This window comes from Halichoerus grypus, chromosome 5, assembly GCF_964656455.1.
Source record: "Halichoerus grypus chromosome 5, mHalGry1.hap1.1, whole genome shotgun sequence".
Taxonomy (NCBI): Eukaryota; Metazoa; Chordata; class Mammalia; order Carnivora; family Phocidae; genus Halichoerus; species Halichoerus grypus.
This window is the reverse complement of record NC_135716.1, coordinates 111,075,879-111,092,454: the sequence shown is the minus strand read 5'-3', so window position 1 is coordinate 111,092,454 and position 16,576 is coordinate 111,075,879. Positions and strand designations below refer to the sequence as shown.

Sequence of the window (16,576 nt, the reverse complement as noted above, 5' to 3'; positions counted from 1 at the left end):
AAAACAAAAACCAAAAAACCCCCCCAGAACCCACCAAAATACACGCATACACAGAAAACCCTATTTCACTTAAGAACATTCCTGATGTGAAACTTTTTTCAGTAAAAGTTGTTTTTACTAAACTTTAACTTTGAGTTAATATATTTTTTAAAAATTTTATTTATTTATTTGAGAGAGGGAGCACGAGCAGGGGGAGGGGCAGAGGGAGAAGCAGCCTCCTTCCTGAGCAGGGAGCCCGACGCAGGGCTCCATCCCAGCACCCCAAGGTCATGACCTGAGCTGAAGGCAGATGCTTGACTGAGCCACCCAGGCGCCCCTGAGTTTTAGATTTTTAATGTCATGTGTGATGAAATAGGAAGTATAGATAGGAGATTTATGTCATTATTTGAGTTGTCAGCTGAAGTAGCAGCTTTTTCATGGAATACCATTTTTACTTGAAACAGTGACTAACATGGGTATTTCGCAGATATTTCCTTGAAGTGACATACTTCACTTACATTTACTTTCTTATTTACCATTTTTGGTTTTCTTCATTTGTTCCTATGGGTTGATATAACTATCTGGTGTCATTTCTTTACTTTAATACAATTTTTTTTTCCCCACCACCACCTTTGTGCTGTTACTGCCAAATATGTTATAGGCCTTATAATTCAATTGTTCCATATATTTGAGTTAGAAGAAACATGCATTTATACTGTTATAAAAGACATTCACAATATTACTTAATTACCTTTACAAGTGCTCTTTGTGTTTTTTTTGGTGTGTTGATTTGTATTTCTACTTTGGTTTACTGGCTTTCAACCTTATTAAGAACTTCCTTTAGTATTTCTTGTAAGGTGGCTCTGCCAGCAACAATTCTCTCAGTTTTGTTTATCCTAGGTTATCTTTATTTTGCTTTCATTTTTGAAAGGCAATTTTGCTGGGTATAAGATTCTAGGTTGACAGTTTTTTCTTACAGCACTTTGAATATAGGATCTCGCTGCCTTCTGGCCTTCATTGTTTCTGATGAGAAGTTAATCTTACTGGAGTTTCCTTGTATGTGATGAGTTCTTTTTCTTTCTCTCTTTCAGTATTTTTACTGTGGTAAATCTGGGTATAGGTCACTTTGCCATTTGTCCTACTTGGAGTTTGTTGAGCTTCTTGGATGTGTAGATTAATGGTTTGCAGCAAATTTGGGACAATATCAATTATTATTCCTTTGGATATCTTTAAAATGTAGTATGTCTTTCATTACTGGAGGGTAGGTAGGTAGGGGGGTGGGTTAAATCGATGATAGGGCACTTGTGAAGTGGGTGTTGTACGTAAGTGATGAATCACTAAATTCTGCATGTGAAACTAATATTACACTGTATATTAACTAACTAGAATTTATTTTATTTTATTTTTTAACTAACTGGAATTTAAATAAAAACTTGAAGAAAAAAAATGTAGTGTATCTTTCAAACTGAAACTCTGCTACGCCTTAAACACTAACTCTGCATGCAGACCTCCTCCTGGCCCTAGGCAACCACCATTCTGCTGTCTCTATGAATTTGATACTCTAGTTACATTATATAAGTGGAATTATATAATATTTATTCTTTTTTGTCTTGACTCCTTTTGCTTGGCATAATGTCTTCAAGGTTCATTCATGTTGAAGCTCATGACAGAATTTCCTAGGATTTGTGTATTCTTAGGTATTGAAATTAGCTAGTCCCAATTCCTAGGTATTGAAACTTTTTTTCTTCCCCACTTGTTTTATTTTTATTTAACTTTTATACTATCTACTTTTGAATTATTGTCTGTCTCATTTTATACATTGTGGTATGTTTAATTAGTAAAGCATCTAAGTTAAGAAAATGAAACTAAACAGTGCTTTGTTACCTTTTTTTTTTTTTTTTTTTTTTTTTTTTAAAGATTTTATTTATTTATTTGACAGAGAGAGACACAGCGAGAGAAGGAACACAAGCAGGGGGAGTGGGAGAGGGAGAAGCAGGCTTCCCGCTGAGCAGGGAGCCCGATGCGGGGCTCGATCCCAGGACCCTGGGATCATGACCTGAGCCGAAGGCAGACGCTTAACGACTGAGCCACCCAGGCGCCCCAGTGCTTTGTTACCTTTGAGGAAAAGTTGATAGTAGTTATGCTGTGGTTATGCTATGCTGTTTATGGAATTACTAATATACAAATTATAATGTAATTTTGGAATACATAATTTTGGGGTCTTTTGCTTAAAAAATGTAAATGATGTTATACCTCTCATTTGAGTATGATTTTGTGAAATTGGTGGTTCTTAATTTTTTTAAACTAGTCTATATTTGAGGGACTTGGGACACATTCCCATCAATAAACAAGACTTAATTCAGTAGTAGTTCCCTGTAAGGAGGTCATGACTTCTCTTCCAATGAGTTGAATATACCCAACTACCCCAAAGTCACCGGTTAGTGTGTTTTCACTACATGTGGCATAATCATTTTTATTCCTTTTCATGTGCTTATGAAATTGTGCCATGTAACTTCTTTTAGTTTATCTAAATCCAGTCATGAGATTTAAGGCATCTTTTGCTCATGACCCACTTCCACTTAGAGCTGTTATTTTGATAATAGCTGCCCTGAATATGTGTGATTTTAGAGTGATTGTTGAATCCCTGTCTCAGTAAGGGTAGGCACTGAATGAATTTTGAGAACACCTGTCATTTTCTTTTAAAGTTATTTATTCCTAGAGAGTATTTGTGATTTGAGGTACCTATTATATTTTCCCCCAATTTAAGGTTTTTAATAAATCAGAATTTTTTATTAATATATAAAACATATCATTGGTATATAAATAAGCTCTATAAGTAAGTTAATCTTATATATGGTCTTTTATTTCCTAAACAGAGACTCTACAGGGGCAGGTAATTCACTGGTCCACAAGCGGTCTCCTTTACGTCGAAACCAAAAGACCCCAACATCCTTGACCAAGCTGTCTTTACAGGATGGACATAAAGTCAAAAAGCCAGCATGTAAATTTGAAGAGGGTCAGGATGTCCTAGCTAGATGGTCAGATGGCTTGTTTTATCTTGGAACTATCAAAAAGGCAGGTTACCTTTATATATCTTCTGCTGTTTTTTGCAGTAAACTTTTAATAATTTTGAATTTAAATTTAACTTTATGTTTTTGACTTACAAAGAAATCACCATAAATATTCCTCTGTATTTCAGATAAACATATTGAAACAGAGCTGCTTCATCATATTTGAAGACAGTTCTAAATCCTGGGTTCTCTGGAAGGACATTCAAACAGGCAGGTGCTACTATTTCTCTTGAACATGATTTACACTAAAATTTGATTTTCTTTAGCTTGTCACTTTCTAGTGTTTTTTGTTGAGTACAGTATATTAAGGTAACTCAGAATCACTTTTGAGGAAATGTACTCTTCATAGTCCTCAAGGAGTTATAATCTATGTCATAGACCCTGAAAGAACAGGAATTATTCTTGTTAGAGTAGAGATAGACTAAAGAACAGATGCATCAGTGATGCACATCTATGAACTATTGTTAGGGCCCATCTGATAATAACTTTGAAGAAAAATTTTTAGCCACTAATATGGGTAACACTTTGGGCTTCAACTTAACTGTTACCTGCTTATATTAGTAAACATAATGTAGAGAGCTAGTATTTATTGAGAACATACTATTTGCCAGATGACTTGGGGGAAATTAGGACATATTAAACAGGTTTAAAGTACTAGAAGTATTCATTAATAAGAATGATTTGAAATGGCCATTTGATTAGGGGTTTTAATGTTTAGATGGGAAAATGAGGCTATATTTGTATGCCAGTAAAAGTGAATACAGGTATTGTTATAGGTATGTTTTTTGTAATGCTTTCTATTTTATTATTGTAATAATTTCTATAATTGCTGTATGCCCTTTGAATCTGCTAAATAAAGGTGTTGTTCTAGGTATTTCTCTCATGAAAAGTGATTTATAAATTATGAGTATTAAAAATCTGAGTATTTTAGCTGCACACCAAAGCCCTGCCTTTTTTTTTTTTATTGAGTTAATAGGCCTGCAATAAGACCTGTGTTTCATATCTCCTAGAAAGGAGATGTAAATTTTCTTTCCCTAAAGGGTGGATACCTTTCTAAAGTATTTAGTGATTGGGTTTTTAATTTGAATCCCAAGTGGAACTCTATGGTAGGTTACTACAGTGTGTTCTATTTCTTGATTTCACTCTTAATTTTTTTAAAGAATAAGAAAGTTTTGGTAAAAGAATTAAATGTTCTCATTACCATGTACATAGTTGATTACTCAGGGCTTAGCTCTTACTCTAGTAAAATGTCTTTCAAGAGAAACTTTTTATAGTTCTTGGAATTGATCAGTTTGAAGTTCTGAAATTATGTTTTGAATCTGAAATTGAGGACTCAGTGAGAAAAGGGATAGGAGAAGGATAGGAGATCTCCAACAGTAGTTATATTGAGCAGATTTTGTTACCCCGCATACAGAATTATCTTTTCTTTTTTACTTTATAAACATGGGTCTTTGTGGTAGGACTGAAACATGTTATACTGCTTCTGTTCCCCTATTAGTTATGAGTCCCTTTCAACTTTTCAGGGTTCTTGCAGGTTAAATACAGATTTATTTGTCTGTCTCCCCCCCGCCCCCAATCCATTCCTTCCTTCCTTGCAGACAGGAAGAAGAAAGCCAGTCATACATATAGAAAGTTGTGAAAGTGAAGGGTACTGTCCAACATGTGTTCCACCCAGTATTATCAGTTTAGTGGTCTGTGATTGCTTTTGCTCACTGGCTTTTTTTATTATCCTTAGAATTGAAAAGAAAAAAGAATTGCTCTTGGCTATTTAACTCTTTTTTAAAAAAGATTTATTTATTTGAGACAGTGGGAGAGAGGGAGAAAGTGTGTGCACACACATGGGGGGAAGGGGGAGAGGGAGAGAGAAACTCAAGCAGACTCTGCACTGAGTGCAGAGCCCAATGCAGAGCTTGATCCCATGATCCTGAGATCATGACATGAGCTGAAACCAAGAGTCCTATGCCTAACTGACTGCACCACCCAGGCACCCCTATTTAACTCTTTATAGCACCCAGAAAATAGCGTACATGTAATTGGAGTTGCTGTAGAATGAGGAAGTGAAACTGAATACTGCATTATGGCAGATTTCAGTGTGGAGAGTAGCTTTAGTAATTTTTTCCTATAAGAAACCTAATAATATATATATATATCATAATAACTTAATAAATTGGACTAATTTCACCCGTTTAATAAGATTTTTTTTTTAAGATTTTATTTATTTGTCAGAGAGAGAGCACAAAGCAGGGGGAGCGGCAGGCAGAGGGAGAAGCAGGCTTCCCACTGAGCAGGGAGCCCGATGTGGGGCTTGATCCCAGGACCCTGGGATCATGACCTGAACCGAAGGCAGATGCGTAACAACTGAGCCACCCAGGTGCCCCTATTTATTTATTTTTTAAAGATTTTATTTATTAATTTGACAGAGCACAAGTAGGGGGAGCAGGAGAGGGGGAAGCAGAGGGAGAAGCAGGCTCCCCGCTGAGAAGGGAGCCTGATGGGGGGCTCGATCCCAGGACCCTGGGATCATGACCTGAGTCTAAGACAGACGCTTAATGACTGAGCCACCCAGGCATCCCTAATAAGATTATTTTAAAAGTTTATGTAAATAAACTTATGTAGAGAGAGTCATATTAGTAGTCAAAGAAATGTGTATTATAAAAGGGAGATAGGTTAAAACAAATATATTTAGAAGGATTTTAAATTTTAACACCTAATATGGTTTCTGTGAAAATAGTTTTTATTTTGGATATTACTTTAATAGTTGCATTAATGTTTTATATTCTTTAATCGATACTGCATACTCAGCTCTAGCAATTTATTCAAAAGAAGTAATTAAAAAGTGAAAATGTTAGGTGGAAAATATTTACTGTAGTTTTATTTTAACAACAACAAAAAATTTATATAAGATAAAACCCGGGGCCATCAGTCCTTTTTTAGGGAATTGCTGATTTGGACTGAGAGGTGCCAGGCTTGATCCGGTTGCTCTCCTGACTGGAGCCGTAAACTCAGAAGCTATGCAGGCCATTTCCTTCCAAGTGTACAAGGAAGTAAACAAAGCCTGGGAGAGGTAGGGAGAGCGGACAAGAGACCAAAATAAACAAGGAAAAATGCAAAAAATGAACAAACAAAAAATTTGGTAACTTACATATCTAAGAGTAGAGGTGTAATAAAGTAAATTTGGTTATTTCTACTGGATAGAATATTATGCAGCTATTAGAAATTATAATTTTGAAAATAGTGTGAACAATACTTTTGATAGAAAAAATATTACAAAATATAGATGAAAGAAAAGATCTCAGAGTGGAGAGAATATGGACTCTGGCATATCTGAATTCGAATCCTACCCTTGATACTTTCTGAGGGTCCTTGGGTTAGTTACTTTATCTTTCTGAACCTCAGTTCCTCTCTATAATAATAAGATACTTACGTAATAAGTTGTAGAATTAAACAAAATAATATATGTCAAGAACCTAACAGTACTTGGCTGATAGCACAGAATAGTACCTTTTTATTATTGTTGGCATATGAATATACCATATAGTTTAACTGTGAAATTGAGGAGAAGAGACTATTGGGAATGTTAAAGTGTTAAAATCATATTCTTAATTTTATGGAATAAAATTGTTTTTAGAGTAAAAATGCCTAAAGAAGAAAGAATTTACCTATTAAGGTAAAAAATATAATTAATAACTGTGGAACACTTTAACATTTGTTGCACTGAGATTTTGTTAGGAGACTTCATTGGACAGCATATTTCCAGATTTCTGAAGCTGGAGATTAAATAATTGGGGTTCAGCTTCTTTCATAAGTCAGTAAATAAAAAGAAATGTAGAAAGAAAGAAGTCATCGACGTACCTTCTTTGCCCTTTTTCTTTAGTCTTATGATGGTAGAGAGTATAGGGTGGGTGGATACATGTATATAGGTAGATGTGTGTTCTGGAGAGTAGTTCAAGTGTTCACAAAACATTGCATTTCCTTACCCCCCAGGGGAGTAGGAATGTTAGATGGGAGGGACACAGGGTGCATAGAGATAGCATTTTGTGGGTAGTACTTTGTCTTGAGAAGAAATCATTATAATAGTGAATAAACATTGCCAATATGGGCTACCCACAGAGTCAAAAAAGTAGTTTTGGTATATGAAATACTTATTATGACTATCTTTTAATGTATATTTTAAACATTTTAGGAGCCACTGGAAGTGGGGAAATGGTCTGTACAATATGTCAAGAAGAGTATTCAGAAGCTCCCAATGAAATGGTTATATGTGATAAGTGTGGCCAAGGTAAACATTGATTTCTTTTAATCTTGTCGAAAAGTTTTATTACATACTTAATGTTCCTGTTGAAGATTAATGATTAAAAATACTTTACATTGGTAACTTGAAGCTGTTATCATAAATTTATTCATCAGTTATAAATATATTAATGTAGGAGAAGAGTACTAAAATGCCTTCTTGAAATTGTGTTGCAGTATTTTTTAATAAAATAGAATTTGCTTTATGCTTTTTTTGATATTAAGGATATCATCAGTTGTGTCACACACCTCATATTGATTCCAGTGTGATTGATTCAGATGAAAAATGGCTCTGTCGACAGTGTGTTTTTGCAACAACAACAAAGGTATCTTTTAAGTGTTTTGGGCTAAAGCCCTAAATGGAATTTGTAGGGCACTCTCAACGTAATGATTGTACACGTTGAAAGTTTATGTGACTGAAATGAACAATCAGTGCTGGGTAGAAAGAGGTGAGGCTTATTGTTTGACTAATGATGCTTAAAGTGAGTTGGAGCTATCCTTGCACTTATTTTCTGATAGTGAGTGGTCTTGGAATTGGGGCAATAATTTGAAAGACAACAAAATAAAGATTATTATTAGTCAAACAGTTTGTGATATGGTAAGAAATTTAGAGTGGAGATTTCTTCAGAAGTTTCAGAAGCATTTTTATGTTAAAGAATTGTATTTAAAATTTTATCCTTCATTCGTTTAAATAACTTTTTCCCTCTAATATAGAGGGGTGGTGCGCTTAAGAAAGGACCAAATGCCAAAGCATTGCAAGTCATGAAGCAGACATTACCCTATAGTGTGGCAGACCTTGAATGGGATGCAGGTCATAAAACCAATGTCCAGCAATGTTATTGCTATTGTGGAGGCCCTGGAGAGTAAGTAGTTATTTCATGCCCTTTACGTGATTTTTGTTTATATTATCTTCTTTATTTTTGTTACTGATTGTGGTGTGGGATAGATAGTGAATTGTAAATGCATGAAAGTGTCAATAAAGAAAATTAGGGCAGAAAATTTAGAGGTTGTAGTTATATTCATCTGTATCATTAGATGTTAGCTAAATAAGTGAATCTGAGTTCTAACCAAGAATGGTTAGAAATTTACCTTTAATTTCTGATCACTGGTCTTAGTTTTCTTTTTGGAACTAAACAGATACATCTTATCTCTCTTAGAAGGTAACTCTAAAATATTTCAATCCAGCGATCATATTTCTTGTTCCCGTGACTCACACCAATAGTGTAGTGTTTTTTTCCAGGTTAAAATCTCCATTATCATCAAACATTCTTTGTGACATGACTTCTAACCTCTGTCTTTGTTGCGCTCTAGGTTTTGAAAGTTACTCTTGAAATACGGTGTTATGATTAGAAAATTAGAAAATTCCAGGAGTAGTCTCCCAGAATATAATTGGGCTATTAGAGTTCAGAACATTATGCTTCTGTTGTTGCAAAGAAAGATTCTATTTATTACTTCTCTTGGGTTGTCCTCTTACATTTTTTTTTTGCTCATTTTGGGTTTGTGGTCAACTAATACCTCTAATTCTTTTTTTTTTTTTTTTTGGTATAAGCTCATATTAAGCCAAGTTGTAAATCGTGTATTTTGTAGTACATTTAAAAAAATGCTAGTGAATCGTATTTCACTCTTTAAATTGTAATTATTGTTTTCTTGTGTCCTTCTTCCTCTCAGACTCAGTGTTTCTCTTAAGACAAGGGTGCTGTTTATTTTTTTAAAGATTTTATTTATTTAAGAGAGAGAAAAAGCACATGAGTTGGGGGTGGGGCAAAGGGAGAAGGATAAGCAGACTTCTCACCGAGTGGGGAGCCAGGCTCGGGGCTCAGTCCGAGGACCCCAAGATCATGACCTGAGCCAAAGGCAGACGCTTAACCGACTGAGCCATCCAGGCACCCCGACAAGGGTACTGTTTAGAATGCTGGGTTAGTCATTGTCATTAAATGTCATTAAATGACAGTCATTGTCATTAACATATTATCTGTTCAAATGCGTATACAGAAAATGTCTGTAAGTTTACCATGACTGGGACATAAGTTGTTCAGTGATGAAACGTTAATATATAGATGAATGAATTTTTAGTTCTTCGTTCTCCCTAAACTCTAATTCTTAATGGAATTTTTTATTTGTGATTTAACATTTTTGTAACAATTCTTAGTTTTTGTCACCTGCAGATTTAAGAAACATTTGTCTAGTTTCTTTTTCACTTATAAAAGAGATACAGTGAATAAGCATAGAGAATGATCTTTTCCTTTACTCATTTATACCTAGCATTTGGTTTAAAGTATTACTCAAAATCCGTCATAGACATTTTATGAAGTGGATCATTCATTGCTTCAAGTACCATGACCACGTGAACTGTGTTTGATATTCTTAGCCGCTCTAACTTTAGCAGAGGACCTAGCTAAGTACCTGGAACATAATTAGTATTTATTAGTCTTTTGATGAATGAATAACTTACTTAATATTGGTCTTCTTGCCTTTGCCTATCTATGGCTTACAGTTAATGGGGGACTTAACTTTTTGAGCAAAATAATTATTGGAAGGAAAGGCATTATTTGGGTGGCAAATAAGGATATCAGTATATCAGAACCATGTACCAGCCGAAAAGAGAGGATATCCTTAGGTAGAGATTCAGTTTTAGCTTCTTCAGCTATTGGAAAAAGAACAAAACCTGTCACAAAGCCTTTATATCTGGTAGAGTCTTTGATTAGATTTATAATTATGTTCACCAAATTTATATATGAAGTTGCTGTTCTACATTCCTTTCCATTATAGTGGAAAAGAATAATGGAAACACTGAAGATACAAAGCTGCCTATGACTATTGGGTATATTGGGCGAACAGCTGTACACATCAGTAACCTCTGAAACTAATCTCCCTTAGGGGTGTAGAGAGTTGATGTGAAAAAAATTCCTGGGTTGGTTCTTTGACAGAGATTCTTTACTGGTCTAGGAACCAGGCTTCATAAGTTCTTGTGAATAAGAAAGGAGGGATGAAATCCTCAGTAACCTTTTCGGGAAAGAAAAAATTTTATGTTAAATATAGCAGAAATGTCATAATGTAATCATAACTATTTTGTATAATGCCACTTGGTTTTGTTTTGCTTTGTTTTTAAAACTTTACCTCAAAAAGTAGTAATTTTAATCTTAACTTTTTTTCTTATAGCTGGTATTTAAAGATGCTACAATGCTGCAAATGTAAGCAGTGGTTTCATGAGGCTTGTGTGCAATGCCTTCAAAAGCCAATGCTGTTTGGAGACAGGTGAGAAGGACACTTGAACTTTACCAATTGATATGTATATATATTTAGCTTTTATATTCTAGCTATGTTTGCAGTTTCAGATTTCTAAATGTAATTACAACAATGATTTGTGAAGGAGTCATTTAAGAGGGAAAATACTGAATGGTAGACTTAAATTATTCATAATTTTAAAATACACATAATTTTTGTGTTTTTAGATGTTATTCCAGAACAGTTTTAAGTATTTAATCAGTGATTATATTTGCTCCTATTGCCCCACAGTGCTCTAAACTATTCCCATTGTTACCTTCCTTTTAAAAACCTCAAAGGGATCCTGTGACAGAAAATTGGCAAAGGCCACAGAACCTTGATAGAAAATTTACACCTTCACCGATCTAAAGAATTTACAAAAGCAGACCTAATGTGCTTTCTGGACTAGGAGAATGTGGAATAGCAGAGAGCTCTAGGAAGGAAAATGAAAGAGCACTGAACTTGGCATAAAAAACCTGGGTTTAAATGTTGGCTTATGCTGCTTACTGTCTTTCAGAACTTACGAAGATCAGTTTATCTCCTTTTATTTTACCAGATTGTTCAGAGCATTGAGTAGGACATTGTATATGGGGGCTGCCATCACAGTTGATGGTACACACAAGCCATTAGTAAAATATACCTGTGTATGAATCTCTGTGTGAACTCTGAATGTTTAATGGGTAAAAAAAAAATTGCCCTTGCAATTTTGTTGTTACTAGAAAACTTTAAATCACAGTGTCATAGTTCAAATTATATTTTGCTTTGTGTGTCACTCATCTATTGTAGGATATGTACTTGCTGAATATTGGCTTTAGTTGTTGAATAATTTATGTATACCTTTGATTACTCAATATGAAACTTTTCTTTTTTTCTTAGGTTTTATACATTTATTTGCTCTGTCTGCAGTTCTGGACCAGAATACCTCAAACGTCTACCATTACAGTGGTAAGTATGGACATTTCTGTTAAGAAGCAATAAAGGGCCATATTCTTAAACCTACAGGATGAAATGTTCTGTATATTATTAACTTGGTTTAAATAAAAATTTGCTTTTCTTTATACCTCGCTTTATTTCTTTTATAGATCCGTAAACCTGATGTCATTTCACTAAAGATTATCTAGTTTTATTGTTGAAATAATAAGGCCATTTGTTGTCTGATGCATAAAACGTAGCTTTACATTTCTTTTGGATTTTCAAAATTCTTATTCATGTTTTTAACTCTTCTGGGCCTTCAGAATAGCATACAGCAGAAGAGAGAGGTCTTATACCAAATATGCTGGTTTCTGTTTAGTGTAATTCTTGGGTATGGGAAGTGTGATGAATTTTGGGAGATTTCTGATAAAATGCTTATAGTAAGTACTTAGAAATTTTTATTAAATGTTTTATGTATTTTAGGAAAAGATAAGATTTAACTCATGAATCAGATAAAATAAAGTGTTAAAATATGATCTGTTCTATGGCTTATATGTAAGTGAAATGCAAAATTTTTTATTCTATTTTTTCTTGGAGTTACTTCCTCTTTGAATGTATTTTAAGAAATTACTCAAATACCTTTTAGTTTATATTTACTACTCAGTATAAGCAAATATTTAATGTTTTCCAATTATTTTCATATGTAATGATTTATTATATTGTGAATATGACTTATGCTATTTACCCTCTGCTCACCTAAATACTTCACTTTGGATTTTTTAATTGCTGTTTTTATTTTTTTTAATGTGATTTCTTAACAATAACCAAAAACATTGCTTTCGTATATTGTGATTATTTTTGGATTCCAGGGTAGATATAGCACACCTATGCCTTTACAACCTAAGTGTTATTCACAAGAAGAAATACTTTGATTCTGAACTTGAGCTTATGACATACATTAATGAAAACTGGGATAGATTGCATCCTGGAGAGGTAAGTGGTCTTAGAGCTAACTTCATTAGCTACTTGATGTCTTTTTTGTTTTATTTTGTTTCTGTTAAAAGCAACTAAGATACATGTATAAGTTACACATCTAAAGCAGAATTTTATTTTTAGTTCAGGGAGAAGTAACTTTGATGATAGCAGGGCCAGCCCTCTCATCCTCCTGGTTATTGCCTGTTAACTTAGGGAAAAATGCAGAAGGAGGAAGTAAATTACTTGATTCTTCGATTTTCTGAAGTGAGAATCATTATAGTTAAAGATAGAAGGGAGGGAGAAATCCTTATTATTGCATATCTTACTTATGGTTCCTCCTCCTGTTTTTCTAAGTTTCTATAAATTTAAGAGATATAACCAACCCTCTTCCTTTCTCTCTTGTTGGCACTCCCTTATATATATATGTATATATCTTTGACTTCCAGGAATGGGAGGACCCAGTAATAGTGTTAGAATAATGAGTTAGGGAGTAAAGCTATTCTAGTTGGAGATTATCCCCCTCATTCTGACATCTCATTTTGCTTTTCATTTGCAAAGTCTAACCACTCATGCTGGTTTACAGTCTTTTAAAAAAAGCAATATAAAAGTTGATGTATGTTCATTGAAGAAGATTTTGAAACAATAGACAAGCACAAAGAAGAAAGTAACTAAAATAACTTTAATAGTTAACTTGTTTTTAGCACTTACTTTGAATTATTAAAATATAGATATTAACTACTCTTAGCTTAATGTTTTGTTTTTGTTTTTGTTTTTTCCTTTTGAGAGTGTGGGGGTGCTGGGGAGGGGCAGAGGGAGGGAGAGAGAGAGAATCTTAAGCAGGCTCCATGCCCATATGGAGCCCGACGCTGGGGCTCTGTCTCATGAACCTGAGATCATAACCTGAGCCAAAATTAAGAGTCAGGTGCTTAACTGACTGAGCCACCCAGGCACCCATAACTACTATTAGTTTAAATAAAAATTTTGTTTTATATTATGTGGAATTAGATGTGTGAATTTTAGTCACACATTACTTTTTGAAGAGGTAAAAGTTGTGTAAACTAAAGTGAAGTTTAGGAAGAATTTCTGCTTTTGTAGCTTTTAGACATGGGGTAGTTTATAAAAGGTTCATGTCAAATAGAATATCAGGGTTTTTTTGGGTTGTTTTGGGGGTTTTTATGGGGCATCAGGGAGAACATAATGCACATTTAAAAGCTAGTTTGTGGTAGCAGCTGCGTATAAAACAAACACTTGCAGGATACTTAGATTTTTTTAAATCAAAGATATTATTAAAATCAATTGAGCTGAGATGTTTGAGTGTTAGAAGTTGGAACACAACACTTTTCTGTTACATGCTTTTTCTGGATGAAATTTGAGAGAAAACGAGTATCTTACAAAGTTGATAAATTTTAATAAACTGATTAGTAATAAAAGAAAAAAGTAAGTGTAAGGCACTAGTGGCTATAGTGTTCATTATAGTCATCTTAATATTTAATACTTTAATATATTCTTTTAAAATGCTTTCTTTCTAGCCATGGTTCCTTCAGCACTTCATATGCAGATACATCTCTATTCTTAGTACATTTTATGTTTCACATGATTAAATTCTGTAGTAGTTACTTCATGTAGACAGTGGGCACACATATAAAAACTCAAGTTACTTTATTTCAAATGCTATCTTTTATTAAAATGAAAAATGATACTTAGGTTTTATTCAAGAGGCTGAAAATAGAAAAAATCACAATTAGACTATTAGTCTAGACAAGTAGTCTATTTCTAAGAAATGAATTCAGTTTATGAATCTTACGTATCTTAGTTCTAGCTGTACTTCTGATACATATCAATAAATTTATTAGTAGATACATGTTTTCCTTTTCTGTAGCTTATGCGATAATGTCTTAGAAATAAGATGTTATACATTCAATTCAATTTCTTATTCTTTGCCAATATGGAAATTTTTTTTTAATTTAAAAATTAAGAAGAACATTATACTCTAATACAACTTTACAATGGAAAAGTTTTACTTTTCTGAGGAGTGTTTCCATTTTTTGGAGCCATCAAATTTATTATCAGAACAAGTGACTTTCTAATCATTTCTCATTGCTTTTTCTCTGCATTAAAAAAAAGAAAATATTCAGACTTAGTCATTCCATCCTCAAATGTTTACAGATGGAAGTTCAGCTTTTAACTCTATATTAATCTTCTATATCTTTATACTGTCATTATAATTGGTTTTTGAGAGTGAGATTTTAATAATAAAGAGACTATAAAATTTATGCCAGCTTTAACATTTATTTGTAACATTTATATGTAACTAATTTTTACTTAATTTACTTTTAAATGTTTGTGATAATAAAAACAAAGATAATACAAATAATGGATTATTCCAGATTATTAAAATAGTATATCTTTGGTTAACTGAAATTGAATTGCAAATTGAGTTTTGTCACTAATCCAAATTTAGGTTTATAAAACGTCCTTTTTGTTTATAAATACTTTTGTGTTAAAAATCTTCTTATAAATAGCTTTAATTACTTTTAAAACGTGGGAAATACTGTATGTTAAGTGTATTGTTGGTTATTGAGTACTTAAGAGTCATTTAGAACATTGGTTCTTACTACATATATACTGTTGATTATATGACATAGGCACTTGCTGTAGAAGTTTCTCCTCAAAAATGAAACAAAACAAAAATAGTTGTGATTTAATTCTCTCTTAAATGTGGAGTTTCTTTCCTCCATGTGGGTAAAGAAAAAAAATCTTGTGGTGACTTGAGAAGTTGATTGAGAGTTTTATGGCTTTTTTTTCAGGAATATATATGGACACACTAGTCATAGTCATAGGGAGGCACTTATATTTATTTTCTGAGCTGAATTAGGACTTAATTTTATATATGATAACACTGTCCAAAATTTAATGGTATTTCTGTGTTATTTTGGAAGCCCCATAAATACTTACTTCAATTTCTAGTTACTTGGAGCAATCTTAATTGAATCAGTGGTATCCGTTTAGTGTTTTGTGCTTTTTTTTTTGATATAAAAGAAATGATATGACTATTTTTATAACAAAAAGACGTTTTAAAAGTATTAAACTTCTTTTGGAGAGTATATCCTTTCATACTGAAAGGCATATTTAACATTTATGTATCATATTTTTTTCTTAGTTATTTCAGGATTGTGAAGAGAAGCTGAAACTTTTAGAACATATTGGAACATAATGATAGTTCTATATCCTGTTTTCTTATGTGATTTTTGTTTTCTTTTACATCTTTGAGACTTCTTGCCTTATATAGACTGAATGTAGCTATTTGAGAAACTATTGTTTTGTAATTTTTTTTTAAGATAGTAAAAATATATAATGCAACATTTGAGGTCCAAGTAAAGGTTTATTTAGAATGAGGAATTAACTGTTGTACCAGATTGCTTTTGAGAGTTAAAAAGAGATATTCATACTTCGGTATCTACTTATCATTTGTCCTTAATTCCCAAAGTGATCTGAAATCCTAGTTCTATAAGAGCAACCTACTTTTCTGTTAATGGTGTTCTTAAATTTTAACCCCCAAAGATTCATAGCAGGGTAGTGTATTGAGTGCTACCTTTTGAAGGATGTAGGGAGAAAAGCATAAACTTAAATGAAATACTGTAGCAGATAATGATGTTTTAGCTAGAGAAGAAAATGCGTAATAGAGGTAGTGTAATATTTTTAAATGAGAATTATAAGAAAATGATTAACAACAATAGTTGAGGCTTTGAGTGTTTCCTATTAACATACAGTGTATAGGTTGGCAAACAAATTACTTAACCTGTTTTGTATACTTAAGCCTAGGTGGCATGGAATTCAATATTGGTAATTCAAAGGTGTATTTTATTGAAGGGAAGAGTTATAACTATACCTAATAGCATTTATGTCTATACAGAAATTTACAACCCTGAAAGTATAAAAGCATAATGTGAGATAAGTTATCTGTGGTGGGAGGAACAAAAATGGATATTATGTTAGCGATATTATAAACCTCATGGTCAGATGGCAGACTTAGAATATGATGCTCTTTTAGTACAGATTATTTGATTCAAACTATAATATCTGTA

General features: G+C 33.1%; 1 protein-coding gene across 5 annotated transcripts in view; it reads left to right on the top strand.

Moving 5' to 3' along the window:
• Positions 1 to 16,576, top strand: part of MTF2 (metal response element binding transcription factor 2) — a 57,310-nt gene that overhangs the window by 28,087 nt on the left and 12,647 nt on the right. For 3 of the 5 annotated variants that reach the window (XR_004920809.2, XM_036103404.2, XM_036103403.2), the window contains exons 2-9: positions 2,856 to 3,054; positions 3,179 to 3,260; positions 7,234 to 7,329; positions 7,566 to 7,666; positions 8,055 to 8,203; positions 10,500 to 10,595; positions 11,481 to 11,549; positions 12,386 to 12,509. Coding sequence is in view for 4 of the 5 variants with exons in the window: in XM_036103404.2 (XP_035959297.1) it covers positions 2,856 to 3,054; positions 3,179 to 3,260; positions 7,234 to 7,329; positions 7,566 to 7,666; positions 8,055 to 8,203; positions 10,500 to 10,595; positions 11,481 to 11,549; positions 12,386 to 12,509 (916 nt within the window). In the remaining variant the exon portion in view is untranslated. Of the gene's footprint in view, positions 1 to 2,855; positions 3,055 to 3,178; positions 3,265 to 7,233; positions 7,330 to 7,565; positions 7,667 to 8,054; positions 8,204 to 10,499; positions 10,596 to 11,480; positions 11,550 to 12,385; positions 12,510 to 16,576 lie in introns of all 5 variants that reach the window. The other 2 variants (XM_036103405.2, XM_078072750.1) reach the window with 2 other exon arrangements.